Source organism: Diospyros lotus, chromosome 3 (assembly GCF_014633365.1).
Source record: "Diospyros lotus cultivar Yz01 chromosome 3, ASM1463336v1, whole genome shotgun sequence".
Classification (NCBI taxonomy): Eukaryota; Viridiplantae; Streptophyta; class Magnoliopsida; order Ericales; family Ebenaceae; genus Diospyros; species Diospyros lotus.
This window is the reverse complement of record NC_068340.1, coordinates 31,003,272-31,027,016: the sequence shown is the minus strand read 5'-3', so window position 1 is coordinate 31,027,016 and position 23,745 is coordinate 31,003,272. Positions and strand designations below refer to the sequence as shown.

At 35.8% G+C, this 23,745-nt stretch overlaps 1 protein-coding gene across 3 annotated transcripts; it reads right to left on the bottom strand.

The window, feature by feature from the left end:
- Positions 1 to 30: 30 nt before the first annotated feature.
- Positions 31 to 23,615, bottom strand: LOC127796768 (6-phosphofructo-2-kinase/fructose-2,6-bisphosphatase-like). Of its 3 annotated transcripts, XM_052329140.1 has the most exons (23): positions 23,230 to 23,613; positions 23,074 to 23,137; positions 20,132 to 20,427; positions 18,873 to 19,091; positions 18,036 to 18,245; positions 17,817 to 17,912; positions 17,499 to 17,597; positions 17,377 to 17,406; positions 16,611 to 16,664; positions 16,199 to 16,252; positions 16,048 to 16,125; positions 15,678 to 15,769; positions 15,537 to 15,594; positions 15,357 to 15,431; positions 6,616 to 6,663; positions 4,766 to 4,863; positions 2,872 to 2,947; positions 1,751 to 1,813; positions 1,485 to 1,576; positions 761 to 829; positions 595 to 658; positions 435 to 500; positions 31 to 305 (listed from the first exon to the last, which is right to left on the bottom strand). In XM_052329140.1, the coding sequence occupies exons 1-23, from the start codon at positions 23,419 to 23,421 to the stop codon at positions 228 to 230; spliced, it is 2,271 nt and encodes a 756-aa protein (XP_052185100.1). In that variant the 5' UTR covers positions 23,422 to 23,613; the 3' UTR covers positions 31 to 227. The 3 variants fall into 3 exon arrangements, with proteins under 3 accessions (XP_052185100.1, XP_052185102.1, XP_052185101.1); XM_052329142.1 differs by lacking the exon at positions 20,132 to 20,427 and having other exon boundaries at positions 18,873 to 19,033; XM_052329141.1 differs by lacking the exons at positions 31 to 305; positions 435 to 500; positions 595 to 658; positions 761 to 829 and adding an exon at positions 838 to 1,415 and having other exon boundaries at positions 23,230 to 23,615.
- Between the last annotated feature and the right edge of the window lie 130 nt (positions 23,616 to 23,745).

Below are 23,745 nucleotides of genomic sequence, written 5' to 3'. Positions count from 1 at the left end.
TTATCCAGTATATATAAAAACCAAATCAAAAGGCATTAAAAAGATGGAGGAAGTGTTACTACTAACATTAAGATGTCATTCATTTTATATTATAAAGAGACACTATAGAAGAAAAAAAAAAACAACCTAAAATAACATTATTAAACATGCAATTTTTGTACTTGCACAGTGATAAAAATGAAACATTTGAGTTGAGAGTAAAAATTTATAGTCCTAATTAAATCAGATCAGTCCATGAGTTTGTATCGCTTTTCCTGAACGCCTGTTACTCCCATTTGTATCTCTATAATTGTGTGAAGTGGCATCTGCAAATTGCACCACTAATTTCATTAGAATTATTCTAAATAATATGCTTCTTCGGCCAATTGAAGGGCACGAGATTTCTCGCAACGCTGACACTTGGTAAAAATTAGTTGTTCATAACTATGGATTACCTCAATATGTGGAATCTCTTTCAGAGGCCTATCAGCAAAATAAGAATATAATGCTCTCAAGACCCCCTACAGAACAAAGCATAAGTGAGATCAAATTAGTTTGCATGGCCTTGACTTGGCATGTAATTAAAGAGAACAACAACTTGAGAGGATGCATGACCTGGTGAGATATTACTACAACAGGAGCGCGTTGTCGTTCAAGCTCTATGATGACGGGCTCTAGCCTGCAATTAGGTAGATGATTGATTGCACTAAGTTAATTAATTTGGCACAAATTAACATAAGTGAAGACTTAACGACTTGTTTAAAACATTGGACTATAAAACCTTTGGATGACGTCCAAATAAGACTCTCCCCGAGGATATCGATACCTCAACTTGTCCTTCATACGCGACCTGAAATAAATGTCACAAAATTAGGCCGAGGAACAAGCCAAGTGAAAGCATAATGAAGGATATAGGATCTTAGTTCAAGTATTTTCACAAAAAGGAAGCGTCTGGCCATTATCTAACATTATCCTGTGAGTGAATGAGCAAATATATATAGTATGATGCGGAGTAAATCAATAAGTATGCAATTCAGAATGTTTAATTTGAAAAATAACATAAATAATTATATTCAGTATTTTTATAAATATGTCACAAAAAATGGTGGCCTAAATAAGTAGTCAACGAAGAGACAGTCCTACAATCATTAACATTGTCTTGAATGCCTTGGCATCATTTTCAGAGGGCAGATAAACTCAACTTTGTGATTGCTTGTATTGTTGATATTGCAAGTCAATGCTAAATTTTAAAGTGAATTCACAAAAAAAAGAAATCAGAATTATTTTGTCACTAATAATTCCAAAAGGGAATTGGCCTAACAATAAAAATGCCTCTTATTTTTGGATTAAAGCTTGTGATTGTTGTTGTTGGATATATCACAAACTCTTATCGCATTCCAACTAGGAGTAGTATATACTTTGCCTCACGTATTTACCTGATCAAAGCATATGCAGACAGAAAATAAGCACAATGTTCATATATGCAAACAACGATTGCAACGTACTCGTATTCCTCAGGCATGTTCTTCTTTATTTCTTCATTTGTCATTCCATCACATACTCCAGCGTTTATCTCATCAAGTGCACGCCATTGTATCTGCAAATTAGGTGAATGAATTGAAAAAACTCTACGATTAGAGACAAACTAAATCAGGTATCTTGAAGTACCTTTACTTTAAAAAAAGAAAAAGAAAAAGGTATCTTGAGACATTGAACATATTCTGTGAAATTAGACAATAAAAAAAGACATTTTTTTATGCATTACACTAACCTTTGGGAACCCAACAATTGGACTGGCTGTCAGAATTGTTCTCTGCAACGTGCTAGTCCATATCTATGCCACAGGAAAAACCACAAGACGTCTATTAGAATTTCTATACTCTTTGCAATCTAAGCTTTTAAAGAAATGTGAAACATTTCAAGTGACTATCAAGAGAAGGATTTTTCATATTCTCATATGGGAATTTAAAAAAAAAAAGAAAGAAAGAAAGAAAGAAGAAGAAGAATCTTGATCTCCAGAGAAGACAACTAAGCAATTGCTTCCAAAGGGCAAAATATAATAATGTGTTAACCTCTTATATTTGATGAACTTATGGAATTGGCTTTTCTACCATTTAATTCAGTACTGAAATCCAGATTCATCAACCGTATAAAAAAGGTAAGACAAAATCATCTGAGGTCTAAGAAGGAAAAACAATATGATGGAACTGAACTGAAATGCCATCACAGCATCCAAAGTTTGTGATGCAGTAAATATGGAGTTCAAAGAAAAGATATTATACAGGCACACCGATTCTAGCTAGTAACCAATTCATTTTGAAGACAGGACTCTGAAGATACAAGTTTCAAGTTTTCTGATTCTGGTTTGGATTTGAATAGCTCAATGTTTGTGCATTCTTGTTATTCTTATATAGAATAAAATTAGCTAACCACGGCTTTAGACAACAGCTTGATCTGATACAACCTGCAATATGCTAGAAGGTAGATAAACCTCAAATCTCTATATCTGAAACACATCACATAAACAGTTACCTGCCATCACAGTGAAAGAGCCACCCAATAGTCATGATTTTTGACATACTACACAAATCATGATTTGGGTGATTTAAGTCCAATTATGGTCAGCAATCCCATCTTTATCAGCCTCCATTAGAGAAAAATACTTACAGAAGCTAACTAAGAATACATCCTAAGCTTTCTCCTCTACCATAAATGAAGAGCATATAAGCAGGCTAGCAGGATAAGAGATGATGCTATGAAGACACTGAGTTATGAGTAAAGATTGAAATAAGGTATAAACATAATTCACGCATGTTTTTCCACCAAATAGAAAAATTCACATACTTAAATTTCCACATCATAAAGAAAATCATGTGTTTTGACAAATCTTACAGAAGCAGCTCGTTCAGTTTTCAATCGCTTTTCCACAAAGTTAGCAAGCTTCTTTGCATAAATCTCTCCGGTATCACTGTTCGAAAGAGTTATCACAATCAATCAACTGTTCACAAGAGCTGTCATAAGTCATAAACTGAATTGTATGAACAAAAAAGAACATATCTAGAATAACCAAGCCTATCTAGAAATTGAGCAGAAGATGTTGTCCTGAGCACATGATAAGCATAAGAGTTACTGTGGATATGGACAACTAAATATGCATCTGATGGATGTATTAAACATATAACTAGAAGAAAATTATTGCACCTTATAGAGAATGTGATAGAAAATAACTGTAAAATCACTGAATGAACCAGCACAAGAAGACATCAGTCAGGGCAGACGTCAAGAAATTGACATATTTGTAAATACAAGACATCCACTTGCAACATCAGGTCAATATCAAATGTTTAGGAAATTCTTGAACTCCACCTACTGCTTCAACAATAGTCTCCTATCATCTATATTTCATTCTGATAACTCTAAACTTTTACAATGCATAAATGGTTTCTGTTAAACAAGGTTTAGTATATGAACTGTTGACATTCAGATAACCCTGCTGATTTAACATGAACTATTACTTCCAATAATTTACTTAAATTCCTGTAATAATTCTCATTGTTGATGTTGGGAAAGGATTCAACTCACTTGGCCTCAATTCACAGCCACACTGTATCATCAAAATTTCCTACCTTCCCATCCTTGACCTACCCCTTCTAGTAGTTTTATGAAACATTCATCTACACAAGCCATTACATTCTATATACGTTGTTGCTTCACTTCCATTTTTTCTTTGAAGTGGAAAATCAGATAATGAAATCTTCAGAGAAATTAACAAAGTTGTTAGTAAAGTCTACCATTATTGATAGGTTCTCTTGCAGCACTCAATCATGTGAGTGAGCCTGTTGCAAAATGGTGTTGCTATATCCAAATGAAAACTGAAGAGTTGTGTAAGCTATAATCTCCTACCTATCTCACCAGAAGTGAAATCCAGAATTTGTTTAATTTATTTCCTTAAATAAACAGGAACAGATATTTTCATGAAATCTGCCCCCCCACCCCACCCCAACACACACACACAATTCATATAATACTTTCCTTCTTTCTTTTATGAACAACATTTCTCAAATATGATTCTATGCACATGTTGACCTTGCTGATAGTTTATCAACCATATTTCAAAGCTTCAATTGAATTGCAGAAAATCTTCAATGCAGGGGCATGAATGTTTGTAATTCTTGCGCCTCTCCCTGCATGGGTCCACATGCACGGATTTATCCAAGGGAGTTTTAAAGCTTCTAACTTCTGCAGACCCCAATGGCTTCCCATCATGCATGGATTGCTTATTCTCTCCTAGAATTTTACCTATATTGCCTCCTCATTACACTTTAGCTATAAACAGAGGCCCCTAGCTCTCTGTACAAAGCAGTGGTTTACCATAGGGGGAATATTTCCATCATAATCTCTCTCCCCTCCTCTCCCTCTGCGTGTGTGTGAGTTTGTGCACAAGCAAGACTGCATGCGCATTAGAGCTAATTCAAGGCCATCATCTACTAATTTCTCAGGATTCCCATCTATCTAGTGTGTTTTACTGCCTAAAATCCTGTCAATCATTGTCACACTCACACGCCATGTTAAGTCAAGAAGGCTTCTTTCCTTGGTTCATCATCATCAACTGCACCTTATCCTAACCAAGAATGCTTCTTTTCCTTGGTTATCCAAGAATAAGTGTACAGGTTTTTAAAGCACATGTAACACTTCAGAGAGAGAAAATAAATAAATAAATAAAGTGGATTCATGTCAGGCACCTCCAAAATGTTTGAAAGATGAATAGAGGATAAATATGGCAAACCTCAAACTAGAGTCGCCTCCAATTCTGCCTCTAACATTATCTCGACTTTCACCATGCCTAGTGAGTAAAATTGGACGTGGTGTGAGATGCATATTCACCTGCAAGACAATTATGAAAATTTATTTTCTATATTACAACAAGTATGTGATAGTAACATCAGCTCAATTATAAATTAATGAAAGATACCAATATCCCTTTCTGCCACTGATGTAGGGACAAAGGTGTTCACCCAATAAGAAATGTTAAAACCTTTTCAATTCACATCTAGAGAACTATGCAAACATAACATCTTATAGATCTTACAGCCAAATATAGAGAAATGAGATAGTATTTGAAATTATCATGTTTGATTTAGGTTTAGAATCATATTTTGTTTAGGTTTTAGAGTTATATTTTAATTATATTTTAGATTTTTTTTCTTTTAGTTAAGTTTTATCTTTTATTTTGTCCTTTTTTCATTATAGTTATTATAGGATTTCATAATCTTTGATATTTTGATATTGGAGGGGCACTACGGATGTTGGCCTAGTATTTGATAGTAGCAAAAATGATTTTAACCATGCTGCTAAAAGTATTATAGATTTGGATTATGCTGATGATATTAAAAGAGGAGCTCTCTGACATGATAGGATTCACGCTCTCAATTCATGCTGTTGTTTGGAACATGGTATTATAGACTACGATTGCCACACTGAACCAGAATACAAGGCAATTAAGGACTAATTTGGTCCAAAGGCTTTCTCAGCAAGTCATGCTTGCAGCGGAATAAGCCTGTTGATACTTGTCAGATAATTGACCAAAAATCAAGTGTATAATAAGAGAACCAGATAAATTACTTCCAATATCATTTTAATCAAGAAATTGTTTTCCAAGGGCAAGTACAAGTTGGGAAATTTGAGATAGCAAACAATCTTGTGAAAATGATGACTAAAATTGGTTGGATTTTAGTGTTAATAATATTTGATTACCTTTGGGGTTGTGGTGAAGGTAGGACAAGTTTGGCGTCTCACCATCATATGGGCTTGAGAAAAAGAATTATGGAAGCAACCAAGGTGATATGTTTCCCTACACAAAGACATGTTAGTGAAGTTGCTTTCTCATTCATTCACAGATATTTCTATTGAAAGCTACTTGTTGATCTTATTTTGCTGCTGGTCTTTGTCAAGGAAGTAGAATGAACCCTCCAGCAGCTATTTGCTACATGTCTTCACTTATTGTTCAAGTTTTGTGGCTACAAATTGTAGCTGATTTGTTGACCTTCCGGACCAACATTGCAGGCCAAAAGAAGTATATATGAAGGCTTTACTTGAGTTTTCTGTTGTATTTGAGTAGAGGCACACAATCAATGTGCTGTATTATTTTAGAGTACCTTCTATATCTATTCAGTTGAGAGAGTCTCCCTTCACTCAATTTAATCTATCTTCTGAATGGTAATTTATTCTCCTTGTGTAACTTTTAACCTGTGAATTCCAGCTTTACGCTAAATCACGTAAATCATGTGCTTTGTTTTATCATGCTTTTCTGTCACTTTATTTTTCTTCTAATTTATTGGCATATCCAACTGGAGAGAATTCATGTAGTTGACCCCAAATAGTGGGATAAAGGCTCTGTATGTTGTTGTTTTTCTTATTGCCATATCAAACCTCAATTAAAGAATTTGTCACAACATATCAGTACCTGCACACTTGGTTAATCACAATTATAGCAAGGAAGCAAACAGGAGGAATCATTAAATACATCAAAAAGCCCACGTATACTGAAGAATTAGCAAGAGAAAGCCAGCAACATTTAAACCAGAATTCTTGTTTCAGCCAGATAAGATAATAAAAATAAAATGAAAGACAACATACCAAGAAGAAGACAATCCTTCCAGGAAGATAACCACTGATATTATTTACCTGGAAAAGAAATTTGATCAAAGATCAAAAGTACAGATGGTTCTACTTTAAGAATATCTAAACCAAAACTTTTTTGGTGAAAAACAAAAAGTGAGAGAACATGAAATATATCTTAGAATTTGTATAGTAAAAATCTTTGACAAATAATGGCAAAGAAAAATTGTCAGTTCATTCTAAAAAAGGATCAAGTATCAGACAATAACATTTACTCAACTGGAGAACCATCAAAACTCATTGTACACTGAAAAAAAAAAAAAACAATATAACATCCCTAGGAATATTTGACAAAGTGCATGGTGATTGGTGGAGAAAAGTGAACAAAATCCCAAATTCCCCCATCTAAATCCATTGATCCAATCAATTTGAATTTCATTTCCATATGACCACAACTAGATCTAAAGAATGTCCTTCAAGCACCAAGAGTAATTACTAGTAAATAGTTGCAGCTTGGAAAAGATTTCAGCTTCGGTTTCTTTCTAAAGGAATCGTCAAGGGAGTATAAATGTTAGACAGTTGGCATTTTAATTTCAGCATATTGCTTTATTGTTTTTTATCAGTTTTTTCAGTTTCTGTTTCCTTCATTTTCTCTTTTGACTTTGTCAAAGTTAGTTGCTATTTTTCTGAAGTTAGTGGCTGCGTATGGCTCAGATAATGGCAGCATTTTCTCATCAGTTTTACCCACTATGTTTAGTGGCAAGTCTTTAGGGAAGTTTGTTCTTTTCCTTGTATATAAAGACTGCAATCAATGAAAGAAGTATGCTGGTTTTTTTAATCACTTTGTGTCCTTGTTTCAATTACTGCTACTCTTTTTTTTCAACAGTGGTATCAGAGCTACAGTTGATCTTATAGGACCAAAACACCAATTTCAACCCAAAATACAGATGGCATCCAGCAGCCTAACTTTAAACCCTCCTATTATCCTCACTGGTGGACACTACCACATTTGGTCAGTGAAGATGCAAGCTTATCTTGAAGTGTATGATCTCTGGGAAACTGTGATTGAAGATAAACCAATTGCTCCTCTACCAGAAAATCCCACCATGGCTCAAATCAAATTCAACAGTGAAGAAAAGGCAAAGAAATCCAAGCCCAAGTCACTCATTCAGAACTCAGTGGCAGATTGTGTTTTCTATATGATTATGGCGTGTGATTCTGCTAAAGTGGCTTGGGATAGGTTGAAAGAAGAATGCCAAGGCAATGATAGAACAAAGCAAATGCAGGTGTTGAACCTGAAAAGAGAATTTGAGTCTCTGAATATGCAAGAGGATGAAACAATTGGTAAGTATGCTGATCGAATCTCCTTCATTGTTAATAACATCAGATTACTTAGTGAGGAATTTGCAGAAAAAAGGATTGTGGAGAAAGTGCTTGTAACCCTTACTGAGAGGTTTGAATCAAAGATCTCCTCCCTTGAAGAATCCAAGGACTTAAGCAAGATCTCATTAGGTGAACTAATGAGTGCTCTTCAAGCACAAGAGCAAAGAAGGACTATTAGGCAGGAAAAATTCGCTGAAGGTGCTTTCCATGTGCAAAAACAACAAGTTAGTAAGGGCAAGAAGCAATTCAACCAGAAGAACAAAGGCAAAAATGAAGGTGGCAGCAACAATGAAGGTTCAAAACATAAAAATTTTCCTCCCTACATACACTGCAAAAAGACCACAAATGCTGAGAAATACTGCTGGTGGAGGCCTGATGCAACTTGAGGGAATTGCAAGCAGTTAGGGCATATTACAAAGGTCTGTAAATTCAAAACTAAAGACTCAAAACCTCAACAAACTCATTTAGCAGATGCAGCTAATGCACAAGAGGAGCAACTATTCGCAGTTTCTTGCTTCTCAACAAATGATTCATCTGATGCTTGGCTCATTGACAGTGGGTGCACACATCATTTGTGCAATGATCCTGAGATGTTCAGAAATCTTGATGAGACTTACAAGTCCAGAGTGACAGTAGGCAATGGAGAATTTCTGGAAGTCAAAGGCAGAAGCCCAGTCAATGTTCAAACAAGTTCAGGTATCAAAACTATACCTAATGTGTCAGATCTAGGGATCTGACTGATTGTGTTTTTGGAACTTTAGGAAAAGATAGTGGCGGGAAAAAGAAGTGTGTGAGAGAGAGAGAGAGAAAGAATGAGGGAGAGATAGAGAATTTGAGATTGAATTGGAGGGAAAGGACTTGTGGAATAATCTTCACATATCCCCATCCTCATGAGCAGCTTCTTATTTATAGGAGTTGGTTACAATAGAGGCTACTTCTAACTAACTCTCTAGAATCTCCAAGTGGCCATGTGCCAACTAGGCTGCCATGCCAAGTGGGTTATTATAGTTATAACAGCCTGCAATAGCCGGCCATACCCCTCTACTACCCATCTAATTACATGTTAACCCTTGGGCTGTGACATGATGTTCTGCTTATACCTGAAATCAATCAAAATCTACTAAGTGTTGGTCAAATGCTTGAGAAAAATTACTCTCTTCACTTCAACGATCATAAATGTACTATCTTTGATCCTTTTGGAGAACAATTATTTTGTGTGAAGATGAAGAACATGAGTTTTGCTTTTGGTTGGGAAAAGGTTTTTGAACACGCCTACTCCAGCACCACTCAAGTGGTTTCAAATCTTTGGCACAAAAGATTTGGGAACTTTAATCAGAAGAGTCTCTCAGATATGAAGCAGAAAGAAATGGTTGAAAACATGCCTGTAGTTGTTGGTGAAATTCAAATATGTGAAACTTGCCAACTTGGCAAGCAATCAAGGCTACCATTTCCTAAAGGACAAGCATGGAGAGCCAGTCAAAAGCTTCAGCTCATCCATACTGATGTGTGTGGTCCTATGCAAACAGCTTCACTTTGTGGTAATAGATACTTTATTCTTTTCATTGATGACTATACTAGGATGTGTTGGGTTTATTTTATTAAACTCAAAAGTGAAGTGTTTACTGTTTTCCAAAGATTTAATGCTCTAGTAGAAAATCAAAGTAGTTTGTTGATTAAATGCCTGAGATCTGACAATGGCACTGAGTATACTTCGAATCAGTTTGTTGAGTATTGTAATAGTGCAGGCATAGTTCATCAGTTTACCACACCATACACACCACAACAAAATGGTGTGTGTGAGAGGAAAAACAGAACAGTAATGGAGATGGCTAGATGTCTCTTACTTGAGAAGAAGATACCAAACAAACTATGGGCAGAGACGGTAAATACCTTTGTGTATTTCTTGAATAAATTGCCTACTAAGGCATTAGAGAACAAGACACCGTATGAAGTCTGGAATGGTGTCAAACCTGCTGTAGATCATCTTTGAGTGTTTGGTAGCATCTGTTATTTTCAAATATATGAGCCAAAACAAAGCAAACTTGACAACAAAGCTCATAAAGGCATTCTTGTGGGCTATGGGATAGCAACCAAAGGATATAGGATTCTCCGTTTACAAATAGGAAAAGTCATCCTGAGCAGAAATGTGAAGTTTGATGAAGTGGCAACATGGGATTGGGAAAATCAGGAAAATGTGCGTTCTGATTCTCCATTTGATGTCCAGAGTCAACTTAAAGCTGATGATTTGGTGGTTGATCTTCCAGTTAGGGGTACAAGGACCTTGGAGGATATTTACCAAAAGTGCAATACGGCAATCATTGAAGCGACCAGCCATGCTGAAGCTCAAGATTCTCTAGCATGGAGGAGAGCAATGGAAGCAGAAATGGAAATGATCAACAAGAATAAAACTTAGCAGCTAGTTGAAAGTCCTAAGGATCGCAAGGTGATTGGAGTTAAATGGGTTTTTAAAACAAAACTCAATCCAGATGGGTCAATTTGTAAACACAAGGCCAGATTAGTCATGAAGGGCTATGCTCAACAATATGGAGTAGACTACCAAGAGACCTTTGCTCCAGTAGCAAGGTATGATACAATCAGACTTCTTATTGCTCTTGCTGCTTCCAACTCTTGGCAGATTCATCAACTCGATGTCAAGTCAGCTTTCTTGAATGGCTTTCTTGCTAAAGAGATTTTTGTAGAGCAACCAGATGGATATGTTGTTCAAGGGAAAGAGGATCATGTGTATCTTCTTTAGAAGGCCTTATATGGTTTAAAGCAAGCCCCTCGGGGTTGGTACGACAAGATGGACCTTATGCAGCTTGGATTCAACAGAAGTCAAAATGAAGCAACCTTGTATGTGAAATCCTGTGGTAATCATCTCTTAATTGTCTCTATTTATGTTGATGATATGCTTATCACAGGAAGTCAACTTTGACTGATCCAAGAGTTCAAGAAAGAAATGCAGAAAGTGTTTGAGATGACTGACCTTGGAATTATGAATTATTTTCTTGGAATGGAAGTGTTGCAATCCAGTCATGGCATTTTCACATGTCAACAGAAATACGCTTTTGATATCCTAAAGAGGTTTAAGATGGAGGATTGTAAACCAGTGGGGACAATGATGACTCTGAGAAGGTGGATGAAAGCTTGTATAGAAGCTTAATTGGCAGCCTTCAATATCTCACAACAAGCAGACCTGATATACTATTTGCAGTGAGTGTTCTTTCAAGATTCATGCATTCACCAAAGGAGACTCACTTCGCAGCTACAAAACGTGTACTTAGGTACATCAAAGGTACCATTGCTCTGGGTATTTTCTTTCCAAAAACATCAGGAGAAGCTTTGAAATTGATTGGCTACACTGACAGTGATTGGGGAGGCTGTGTTGATGATTCAAGAAGCACATTAGGGTACTTATTTTCTCTAAGTTCTGGTTTTTTCACTTGGAGCTCAAAGAAGCAGGAGACAACAGCTCAGTCAACTGCAGAAGCTGAGTACATTGCTGCTGCCTCGGCTGTCAACCAGGCTATCTGGTTGAGGAAGATGTTGAAGGATTTGGAACATGAGCAAGTTGAAGCAACCATGATTATGTGTGATAACATTTCTGCAGTCTCAATTTCAAAGAATCCAGTCTTTCATGGACAAACCAAGCATATCAAGATTAAGTTTCACTTTATCAGAGAGGCCCAACAATCAAATGAAGTGGTGCTTGTTCACTGTTCATCTGAAGAACAGCTTGCGGACATTTTTACCAAGCCACTGCCTAAAGAAAGGTTTGAAGCTTCAAGACAAAAAATTGGAGTTTGTCATCAAAATGCCAAGGAGGAGTGTTAGACAGTTGGCATTTTAATTTCAGCATATTGCTTTATTGTTTTTTTATCAGTTTTTTCAGTTTCTGTTTCCTTCATTTCTCTTTTGACTTTGTCAAAGTTAGTTGCTATTTTTCTGAAGTTAGTGGCTGCATATGGCTCAGATAATGGCAGCATTTTCTCATCAGTTTTACCCACTATGTTTAGAGGCAAGTCTTTAAGGAAGTTTGTTATTTTCCTTGTATATAAACACTGCAATCAATGAAAGAAGTATGCTGGTTTTTTTAATCACTTTATGTCCTTGTTTCAATTACTGCTACTCTGTTTTTTCAACAATAAAAAAATCATCCCACTATATAATGTCCTTTAAGAACCAAAAGTAGTTGCTAATAAACAGTTGCAGCTTGCAAAAGATATCAGTTTTGGTTTCTTTCTAAAGGAATTTTCAAGGGAGCATAAAAAATTCATCTTTCACTCTGACAACAACATCAACAACAAGAATAGTAAGCCTTCATCTCATGATGTGGGATCAACTACATGAATTCTAGATCTCCAACCATCTCTATCATTGGTCATATTCTCTATAAGGTCATCACGTCCTATCTCATCTCTAAAAGTTCTCCACCAAGTTTTCTTTGGTCTTCCTCCATCTCATTTGCATTTTCCACATCTTACATTCAATAGACACCATTCCAACCTTGTTATGTATTAGGTTATTTCTAATATTCTCTTTTAGTGCATGGCTGCATATCCACTCCTACCTTATTATATATAATCTTGTTTCTAATTTTGCCTTTTGTCTCTTCTATTTGAATAATTTCAATAATCTAAGTCGATCTTTTCTAAGAATAAATTCATCTTCAAGTCTCACCATGACATCATCCACATTTTAATTTTTACTGAACTCATATTCTAGATAGAAAAAAAAAAAAAAATCATCTTTCACTACCTATTTCATGTTTTAATGTGTTGAAAGTGTGGGCATTTTGGAGGTTAAATCTAACTCAACTTTCTACTACTACGAGCTACAAGATAAAATTGATCCAATATCCTCACTACTTCATGTTAGCCTCAAGGGTATAATCTATGATTTTTGGTGATAACAAAATGGGACAAAATTGTTTTAATCCTTCTTGTGGTATTTCAGTAAATTAAAGGGCCTAAAACAATTTTTCTTCAAATTTAACTGGTGTTTGGTCAACCAATGTTCTGGTCTCTGGTTGACCAAAGATGCCCAAAATACCACTCCTTGAAATGATGACTGGTTTGGTCAATCACAGTAAGAGGTTAGTCAAGCATAGGTAGGCAGTAAGCTATTCTTGTTTGGAAACAATTCAAATTTAGTGGATCAAAGTCCAAGTTTGGTCGACCAAGCTCCTCTAGAAGATTTTAGGCACCCTTTTAAGAACCAATCTAGTCAATCAAAGCATTGGGCTTAGTTAACCAAATGTCCCATAATCAAAATCACTAATTTTCTCTATGCATTAACTTGACCACATGAATGGTGTTAGTTGACCAAAAGGAGACAAAATACATCTCATCTTTTTAGGCACTTAGTTTAGTTGACTAGATGTTAGTCATGGTCAACCAAATGACCCCAGTGTACCTTAGGACCCTCTCATGAAGCCAGTCTAGTTGACCACATGAATGGTGTTAGTCGACCAAAAGGAGACAAATACATCTCATCTTTTTAGGCACTTAGTTTAGTTGACTAGATGTTAGTTATGGTTGACCAAATGACCCCAGTGTACCTTAGGACCCTCTCATGAAGCCAGTCTAGTTGACCAGAAGCACTCTTTGGTCAATCAAATCATCGTAGAATGCCTTTTATTTTCTTTAAGAAAGGAGTTTAATCGACCAAACTTGAGGTTTGGTTGACCAAGTGCTATCTATCTAAATGATCTTCTTCTAAAAACTTTGGCTAATTTTTCTCCTTTACTTATTAGTGTTCTTAATCACCTGACTAACCTTTCTAACGCTCTTCTACCTGATTTTTCTTGCGGTCAGATATATTTCCTCTTTTGTAACACAAGACAAAAATTGATTTTCCTCTTTATCATCAATGCCTTGCACTAAAGCATCATGAGACAGTCTACCCTTTTCTCTTTGTTCAAAATGCTGTCCATTTTCAGAGCTGCCCCTTTCCTTTCCAATGCTTCTTGAGGTCTTCCAAATGACATATCTCCTATGACCAGCCAATTTTTATCAGGCAGCATTGTTTCTTTTATAGCCTACTCTGCTCCTATATAGTAATGTTTATCTCTTGAGCACTACATATTTTCTCTTACAGATCTGCAGTTTCTTTACTAATTAATGTTTCCTATTTAATGCAGCAACATAGTTGCCTGTTTTGACTAATCCTTTTTGTGCTATGTTTTTGATAAAGAAAAAAAGAAGTCTTCTCTCACAGTTTGATTTAGCCTAGGAAGATGTTCACATTTCAAACCAATATGCCAGGTTCTCCAATGACTAGAACCACAAAAAAGGGACTTTAAAAGCAGCTCACGTACCAGCATTTGAACTTACTTATTTAACTCTTTGTGCATTCAAAGCTTAAGGTAATCAAGACATTCAAGTGTAAAAGATCTGTGGCAGCAAAGTCCTTCTTTGTTTCAAGATTAAAAGGGTTGTAAGTCAATTATTTGTATTTTACTCACTTGCATGTGAGGTGATCTCACTTCATGAGGGATTTATCTTGCTACAAATGTGATCTTGTTAGCAAGGTTATTTTGTAATCGAGGTTCTAGCTCCTATACAAAAGCTAGGGTTATTTCTTCTATTTTTAGTAGAACTTTTAAGTTTCTAAACTTGAAGAGAGATGATATAGGCTCATAAAGCCAAACCTCTATAAAAATCTTGTGTGTTGATTGTGCTTGATTTTTGAGATTATTGTAGCTATTTATTTATCAACAAATCGAACAGTAAACTTGTTTTAAAAGCTAATAAGACGGTAAAAATCATTCTAAACTGAAAAACCAATTCACCCCACCCCCCTTCCCCGGGGTTATTTTTCTGGGCAACACGTCACAAGAATGAGGTTTGCAACACGTCACAAGAATGAGATTTAGCTAAGTTTTAACATCAATAAAACACTGAAATTCAAACTTCAATCAATCAACTATTGACCCTAGCTTGCTTGCTCATGTTTTCAACCAAATATCAGATGCTGCAAGATATGTAAATGGGATAAGAATGATATATCAAACCATACATTTGAAAATTCAAAATAAATCTCCACAAGATTGTCGTAGCATACTCCTTATAATAATGGAACGAAAAAAGACCAAAAAACAACAAAAAAGAAAAGCAATCAGATACACTGAATTTTGAAACATTAAATTTCTTAAATAAAACATTTCCTTGGTATTACTCATGGCCAGCATAGGTTTGAGCATACTTCCTTAATTTATGGCATTTGTTTCCAATTAACCTGTTATTATGCAGAAACAAAAGATAGCATTTAATTTAATATCCTTCTTAATTCAGGCAAAATTAATCAAACTGTCAGATGTATGGAGGAGACAGCAAATTCAGAAAGAACAGAAATAAAGATAAGTTGAACCATACTTGTATTTGCCCACCAGGGCCACTGACTGTATCAATCATCTTGATGTAGGATCCTTCTTCTACTGGCTCATAAACCTGTAACGTACACATTTTTTCTCCTTAATTCAGAGTGATATATCCTGTTGTCAACTTTGGGCTTTAGGAAGATTGAATAGCAGAAGCTTTAGTTCAGAGAAATACTTTTTCATAATTTTCTAATCGCTTTTTGAAGTCTTGGTATCCAGCCTCAAAATCTGGCCTGTAGGGAACACCATTTAGTAAGTATAGATTTGTAGACTAAGACAAGAACTTGACTATCTTGCACTAGGGCAAAGGCCGTACTCTTCTGCATAGTCAGGGCTTTGTTGAATCTTAAGCCGTATATTTCTTTCAATAATAAGCTTGTCATTGCATATTGTCTCCAAAAATATAATCTGTTAAAAAAATCAGATAAAGCAGATGTGAGATGTGAAGGAGGCATATGGCTGGATCTACTCCAGTCTACATAAACACATCTGTTTGGCTTCTTTCAGGATCACAAAGAAATACAGTTTGATTTTTGGTATTCACTTCATAAATGAAACACATCATAAAAGGTTAATAAGAAATGAAGGGTTGGTTTGCATTTAGCACATATGAAGCTCCAGACAGGACATATCAGGTTCACCCTTGGAAATTCTTAGCTGTCCTGCTGTTGATGCAATCAGTGTACCTTGCATTTTCCTTCTGCCATTTTCATGAGCATATTCCTTCTTTTCTTGATACTGTTTGTGGCATCAAATATTCCCACCTGCAATTCAGCACAAGTAACCGATAAAAAAGGATAAGAATGATTTAACAGTACATAACATTTAAGAACTTACCTGACCACCTTCTTGCATCCAAGCTATCATATCATCCATAGCAAGGGCTGCTACCTAGTAGCACATGATGTATTAAAATTATGTACAAAGAAAAAGGTTAGTACCATGTACATAAAATAAATATAATTTTTCAAGAAAAACCAAATTTAATAGTCACAGTTTTATTTGCAAAAGGTGACTACTGATTTTCATCAAAAGATCAAGTAAACATGTTAAAATGCTATAAATGATTATATCCATCAAAGTAAAATAAAAATGAAGCAATAAAAAAATGAAACATTCATAGATCTGCAGCATAAAGGCATTATAGAAGCTGATGGCAACAAATAGAATTTGAAAAATAAACCTCAATGTAAATTCAATAGAATAACCAACCTATTCTAATAATACCAAACAAGTATGGATGTTATACCTCATCCCGTGCCTCCATGCCTTCTGGATTGTCAGCTCGGAAAAAATCAGCAGACTGCATTTAGTGTAGGATGTATGATGAGAAAGGACACTTTAAGAAAAGGAAAGGATACAAAGCAAACTGAATCTACTTTGAGATAAAACCACTTCTAGAAAAGGGAAACCAAATAATAATAGGAGGATGGTAAAGCATTTGGGTACCAATCACAAATATTAATGTAGTATCTGTCCTGCTTACAGGAGCAGAAACTATTAAACAATGTCAAAGATGAGAATTATTTACTACAACCCACTATGTTACTTAGCATTCAACAACTTCCAGCCACTCAGAAAACTGGGAAGCTCCAATAAGCACCAAGTTGCAGATAATAACTAACAGCCAGCCAAATTTTTGCATTTCACAGAGGCAAAGCGCAAGCGCCATGGTGGTAATAATCATCACATATAAAGTTTATCATATAAATGGGAAACTAGACCATAGTTCTATAATTTATAATATATCACAGAACATACTTGATCCAATCATATACTTTCCTCAATCATCAATTCCTTTTACCACTAATTAAGATCTTATGGCCAAAGAAAGAGAGGCAGGACATATTATGATGCTACCTTCTGCTTTTAGAGAATCAGCTTAAATTGTGAAAGAACATGTATCTGATGCATAAAAAATGCCATGCAGGTAAGCAATAAATAGATAGCCAATATGCTACAATAGCAATCAAGCTTCCCCGTGAGTAAAAAGCACATAGAAAACTTCACCATACCTGGTTTACTCCATGCTTCAGGCGTCGATACTGTTACAACCAAAAAATAGTTATATCCTTCTTATTTGCATGATAAGAGCTCCAACACTGTGAATGTTTTTCAGAAAAAGAACTTCAATCACCTTCCCAATATTGAAATGCTTGGTGTCATGACCCAACCAACGAAGATATCTTGTAAGTTTGGCAGCAGTGAAAGTCTTTCCTCGAGCTGGCAAACCAACCTGGGGTACAAGGACCTGGTTAGAATCCTTCACTCTTAACAACACAAGTAAATGAATTTTAATACCCAACTACCAGCATTATAAGCCCATGCACATTTAGAGATGCTTGTAAAATGCAATGAGACTAAACCCAACATACACATAAACCTTGGTTTTACCAGGATTTCAGTTAAACAAGAGGAATGGTGAACTACATCATTGAAAATAAACCCAAAATACCAGGACAATGGCCAAGTGTCTGTCCTCCTTTGGTCCAAGCATTTGGTCAGCTACAGCTGCAGCTGCAACAGCTCCAGCAGCTGCTGGCATCACATTCTAACAATGCACATGAAAATAATAAATAAATAAAATGCCTGGAATCGCTAATCATGATCAAGAAAAAACAAGCTAGTAGAAACAAATGAGAATATGTTGCTATATATATATATATATATATACCTTGGTTTCTGAATCTACTTTGGGATCAGTGGTGAAAGCAGATGCACTAGATGATTTAACTAGCCTAGGAGATCCAACACCCCTATCCACAAAGAGTCCCCTCTGACCATCTTGCCTTGGCAAAGGTGACAATGTTCCTACTGACTTTGATTCAACTGTGCCAGAACCTGAATACACATTAGACAGATCTGGTACAATGATCTCCATCTCCTGCATCATGATTAGATGAGCATAGATAATCCTACAAATAGGAGATATGTACCGACAAAAAGATACCAAATTTACAACAGTAACATATTTACGACTAAAACAGTAACAATAAAGGTGCAGTCAGCAAGTTAAGTCCAAACAAAATATCAAACCACAATATGCAACATAGATGTTCAAATGGCATGCCGTACTCCACAATATGCAACCTATATGTTCAAAGGGCATGCTCAACCCCACATATAAATGGTCACTTAAGCAGCTATTTTACTGATTAGTTTCCCATCTCACCTGGGCAGGAATTTATATCAGCCTATATAAAGACTTTTTTTTTGTCTAAATTGGAAATGTTCATTCAACTTAAGTGCATAAGTATGCACCTTTATACCATAAAATGTGTTGCACCGGCAAAACTAAAAGTTAAACTGGAGATTAAAAAAGAAGCGGTATGCATGACACAATTCTACTGGCACATGAAGGATATTGGGAATAAGTGATATTAGAAGTTACAAAAAGTCCTTAATGGATAAACAACATACCAGGACTTAAACCCACTAGGTAAAAGTTCTTCATGGATAATAGAAAAGAAAAAAGATTAAAAAGTTAGGTCACATGGTAACCAAGATAAACCTTAATGGTTGCAGGTTGATCAATGGAAAGACTACCATCCTTGTAGATCTGCAAAGCAATGGCAGAGCCTTCAGAATTGGAAAGCACTCCAACACGAGTCAGTGACCTTGGAGTTTCTGCTGTGTTGGCTGCATAAACCAGACCTGAAGTTGACAGTGTTGCTGGAGGTGGAACAACATAATGTTCAAGATCAAGCTCCAAACTCACTGATGAGCCATTCTATGATAAAATAAATGAATAAATAAGGAAAAGAAGTTATTATTATTGTTATTAATTTGAAGGGGAAAAGAAATGGAAAGTAATTAAAATGAAAAAAAAAAGAAGCAAAATCACATTATAGAAATTAGGTTACACCAATGAAACAAATGTTTAGAACTAGAAATAGTTAGCTTCACCTGCAGTATTTGTTATCAACGATCTGGCAGAAAAGGTGACGCAGAAAGATCTTTACTTATATTAATTATCTACAGGTGCCTCATATCAGATGGATGGTGAGTGCATAAGGAATGGTCCTCCCCACACTTGGTATATCCCTCTTTATGTCAAGATTCAATTATAATCAGCTACTCACCAAAAACATGACTAACAAGACAAGGTTCATCTGAATTTATGGAGTTCTCTTAGGACCTTGTCCAATCAATTTTTGATATAGTTTGCATCCAATAGTTGTGTTAAGGACTTTTTTTTTTCTCTCATTCCCATCATGCACATCATTTTTGTTGGGAATATTATAGGCCTGGGTGTTCAGTCGCAAAATTTATTTTTACAGTTAGATTGGGTACAATACTGGGTTCTATAGCATATATGATATACCTAGTCTTCCTTCTACAGACCAAGAGGAAATATGTTTTCTTTGTAAACCCAACCCAATGGATTACTTCCATCAAAATCCTTTGTTTCAAAAAAGAATGACAAAGAGATTTTCAAAATGTTATATCTATTTATTTTCTAACAAATTAATTTCACATGCAGAAAACAGCACAAGCTTTAAAAGTTTTTAGTAGTTAGTCATTCTCTAGAAAGCTGTCTAGAAACTTAAATAGCATTTATGCATACTGTTCCCTCCCAAGTTGCCTAGCTAAATAGCCAATATAAAAACACATATATGCATGTACAAAAAACAGACACATGGTTATACAATAACAACTAGTGTGGAGAAATTTCTGTGATATGTTAATAAGATCATTTAACAAAGATCTTATACTTCCTGCAGTAGTTTAAAAATATACAAGTAGCACATACAGCAAGAACTTTCATACCTCAGACCCCAACTCTGGCACTGGATTCAAACTAACATCAGGAATTCCACGAACAGTGGAAGGCTGGAGATTCTCCTGATATGCTCTCCAACTAGCTGCAAGGTCAACTGGAGAAACCTTGTCTGCTTTAATGAACACCTGATACTCGAGAACCTCACCACTATTCAGCCTAAACAATGCAGGCATTGCATGCCCTTGCAAGGTCCCGCCAGTAAGTAGACGGTCAGGACCCTCCTCAACTATGCATGGTGCATTATTATCCTTTGGCTTCAAAAGGAATTTGAAATCCAATGTTTCTAAACTCAAACAAAAAAATAGTTCTTGTTACATAATTAAAAGGTTTAATTACATAAAATCTAAGTATGACTTAATGTCACTTACCCCCCCCACCCCCCCCCCCCCCCCCCCAAAAAAAAAAAAAAAAAGAGTTACAATCCACTAGTCAACTATAAGAATTTAGATTACAGTTTATACACTTACCCAAAAATCAGTCGTTTTTTTTGTTTAATTGGTCATTATTTTTGTGGTCCTGTTCAATCTCAACATTTTTAATAGTATGAAACCATTTTTTTCTTTTTCCTTTCTTATTTTTTCTTCATATGGAAATCACATAATCCATGTCCACACTATCATATAAAGGAGGAACGCCAATTTGTTGAAGTAGTATCACAAATTGGTATGGCAATTTTCCCCTCACCCCATTTATTTTATGCAGATAACCTTTGTTTTGAAGTAACTTAGGCTAAATCATAGTTAAAAAATTCACGGCGCACACCCCCCACCCGAACTGCATTTCCGATCATGGATATTTGATCAGGGTACAAACGTGTATTGGAATGGAATGGGAGGGGCATGACTTGGATCGCCAAAAATGGCAATCCCAAATATAAAAATTTAAAATGACTTGATAGCCCAAATTCAAAGGTCAAAGCTCAAAAATCTTTGGGAGATGAAAGAAGTCACCTTATCATTAAGCTTTTGAGATGACTGTTAGCTTTAAATTTGTTATGTTAACATTCAGTTTTTTTTTTTCCTTTCCTGTTTCTGGTCCTACTGTTATGCTTATATGTTATTGCAGACTTGCTTTTTGTTAAGTTGAACCTTATTTTTATTGCAATATCTTATGAATATAACAAATTTTTTCCTTTGAATTTTAATAAGGGTGCCAATACATTATTCAAAGCCAACCACTGAACCAAACTGGCATACCAACTAATCCTACACCCACAAATGTGTACCTAGCTAAGCAGGGCCGACCCTCGGATTTTAGGGGCCCTAAGCGAAATTTTTTATGGGCCCTCTACAACTATATTTAAAAATAAAATTAATACGAATAAATTTTTTATTATATAAAATTCATAATATTTCACTTTAAATTTACTCTTTTAACTTTTTTAGATGAAAAATCAACAATTAAACTATTATAATTAATTTCTTCCAACATATGTTTTTCAATAAACACCATCGCCAATCCATTAATGTAGATTCACTAATAACAAAGGGATCACAAATATTGAAATATATACACAAAATTAATTGATAATTTAAGGACTAATTAAAAAAATCAAAAGATATACTTGATAAGTCACACAATAGGATGATGAGGATGAAAATGAAATCGCTGAAGAGAATGCGTAGTTGTGAAATCGATTGAATTGAGAATCTATGCCTACACAGATTGATAATAGATGCCAGTGACTATGGATGAATAAAAAATTGAGAAGGAGGGGAATTGAGGAAGACGGTGGAGTCGTGGCCACTGCCAAACACATGAAAATAGTTATGATACAATCATACAAAGGAGAGATTGAGATTAATTAAAAATACATGGAATAGTTGTGAGGGGATGGGTGCCACTGACAGTCGCATGAGAATGGGATTGATTATTAATAAAAGAATGTGAGAGATTGAGATTAATTAAAAATTGTAATGATGCTCATGGGATTAATTATTGATAAAAGAAAGGTGAGAGATTGAGATTAATTAAAATTTTACAATAGTTTGAAATGGGCATGGCCCCCCTAACATCTCTTCAATTTTTAAATTTATTATTTTTAATTAATTTAAAATCTAAAAATTGAAATGGGCATGGCCCCTCTAGTTGCTTGAGATAGGCATGGGCCTTAGACAGCTGCCTAGGCAGCCTATGCCCAGGGTTGGCCCTATAGCTAAGTAGGGTACCTTGTACCCAAATGTACACCACGAATCAACCATGTCCCGTGTAACTATGTCTAAATGTAGGTCATGAGAAAAAGTGGCTTGCTAGAGAAGATCCTTGCAATTCACCATTGTTCATATTGAGTGTTTTTCTCTTGGAATCATATCTGATGGTTTTCCCCATATTTGTAGGGTTTTCCACATTAATATCTTGGTGTCTCTTGTGATTATGTGGTTGTGTTAGTTGCATCTTCATTTCGGTGGATTCTACTTAACATGTAGAAATATACAACATATGAAAATTAAGTATGTTTTACAGTTAAGATACTGTTTGAAATCCAATCTTCATAAAAGAAAGAAAATGAGAGAGAGGAATAAAATGAAAGAAAAGGAGAAGGTTCTATTGGTGTTGCAAGAGTCCTTTATTTGCTGCTTCTCATCATGGAAATTGGACGTAAAGAAAATAACTACCCCCTCCCATTTATAACAGGCTACAGCCACTTCTTCTCTCACATCTTAATTAATACCTTACATATAGATAGAGTGAAGAGAAAGAGAGTTTATCTTGCACATATTGCGTGTGTGCTTCCTCTTCGATAACATCTTTAATCTCCAACAGTTAACTGATTCAATTTTATGTCAACCCACACAGTTTCCAGTTGACGAGTCTTATAAAGGTAATGGATCCATAATTGGACAGGTTTCCGTGCAATTAACCCCACAATTAATTTTCATAATCCGTAACGAACATATGAAGCAGGTCAAGCAACTCAGAATTTGAGTACCGTGATTAGGCGGCACGACGAAGCTCAGTTCCCACATTGAAGCTGATTCCCGTTCCATCGAAAGCTAAAGAAAACATTATTATTACCAAATTACAACGTTTTCAGCAAAGAAATGAAAACTGGGATTTGTGAACAGATAGAGAGAGTTGTTAATACAGCTTTCGAAGAGTCCCAAGAGCCGACGAGAGGGACAGAGCCGTAGACGTGAGGGATGAGGTCGGCTTTGAGGTTGCAATTGTTCTCCATTTTGAGAGAGACGTACAGCTGCTGCCCGCCGCCGTGCAGTTCATCTCTCTCTTCGCCTCCATGGCCGCTGCTCCCTGCGTTTCTCGACGATCCACTCCCCATCCTCTCACTCTCTCAGAGCTGTCTGTTGAACCTTGAGATTTCTTCTTTCATTTGTTGTTGAGGGATGGAGATTGAGGACTGGAGAGGAGGTGTTCGAGAGCAGTTCCGATAAGAATAGAATCGAATCGAATGGAATGGGAAGAATTGGGGAGAGGGACGACCGTTGGTGATTTTGATGTTCAGTTTGGAAGAGTTTTGGATAACGCGGGGGCCACCTGAGCCATGGGGTTTCATATCATTTGCCAACCGCACTCTGCTTGGAGAACACGCTTCGCTGAGTTTAAATTACATTTATGCGCCTGAACAAACACCGACTTTCACCTA

Excerpts from the sequence above, each read along its gene's own strand:
- LOC127796768 (XM_052329140.1), bottom strand. The coding sequence starts at position 23,421 with ATGGGGAGTGGATCGTCGAGAAACGCAGGGAGCAGCGGCCATGGAGGC. Across the intron at positions 6,664-15,356 it reads GCCCTGGTGGGCAAATACAA|GTAAATAATATCAGTGGTTA; the intron begins GTATGGTTCAAC and ends TTTCTTTTCCAG. Across the intron at positions 1,814-2,871 it reads AAACTGAACGAGCTGCTTCT|ATATGGACTAGCACGTTGCA; the intron begins GTAAGATTTGTC and ends CCTGTGGCATAG.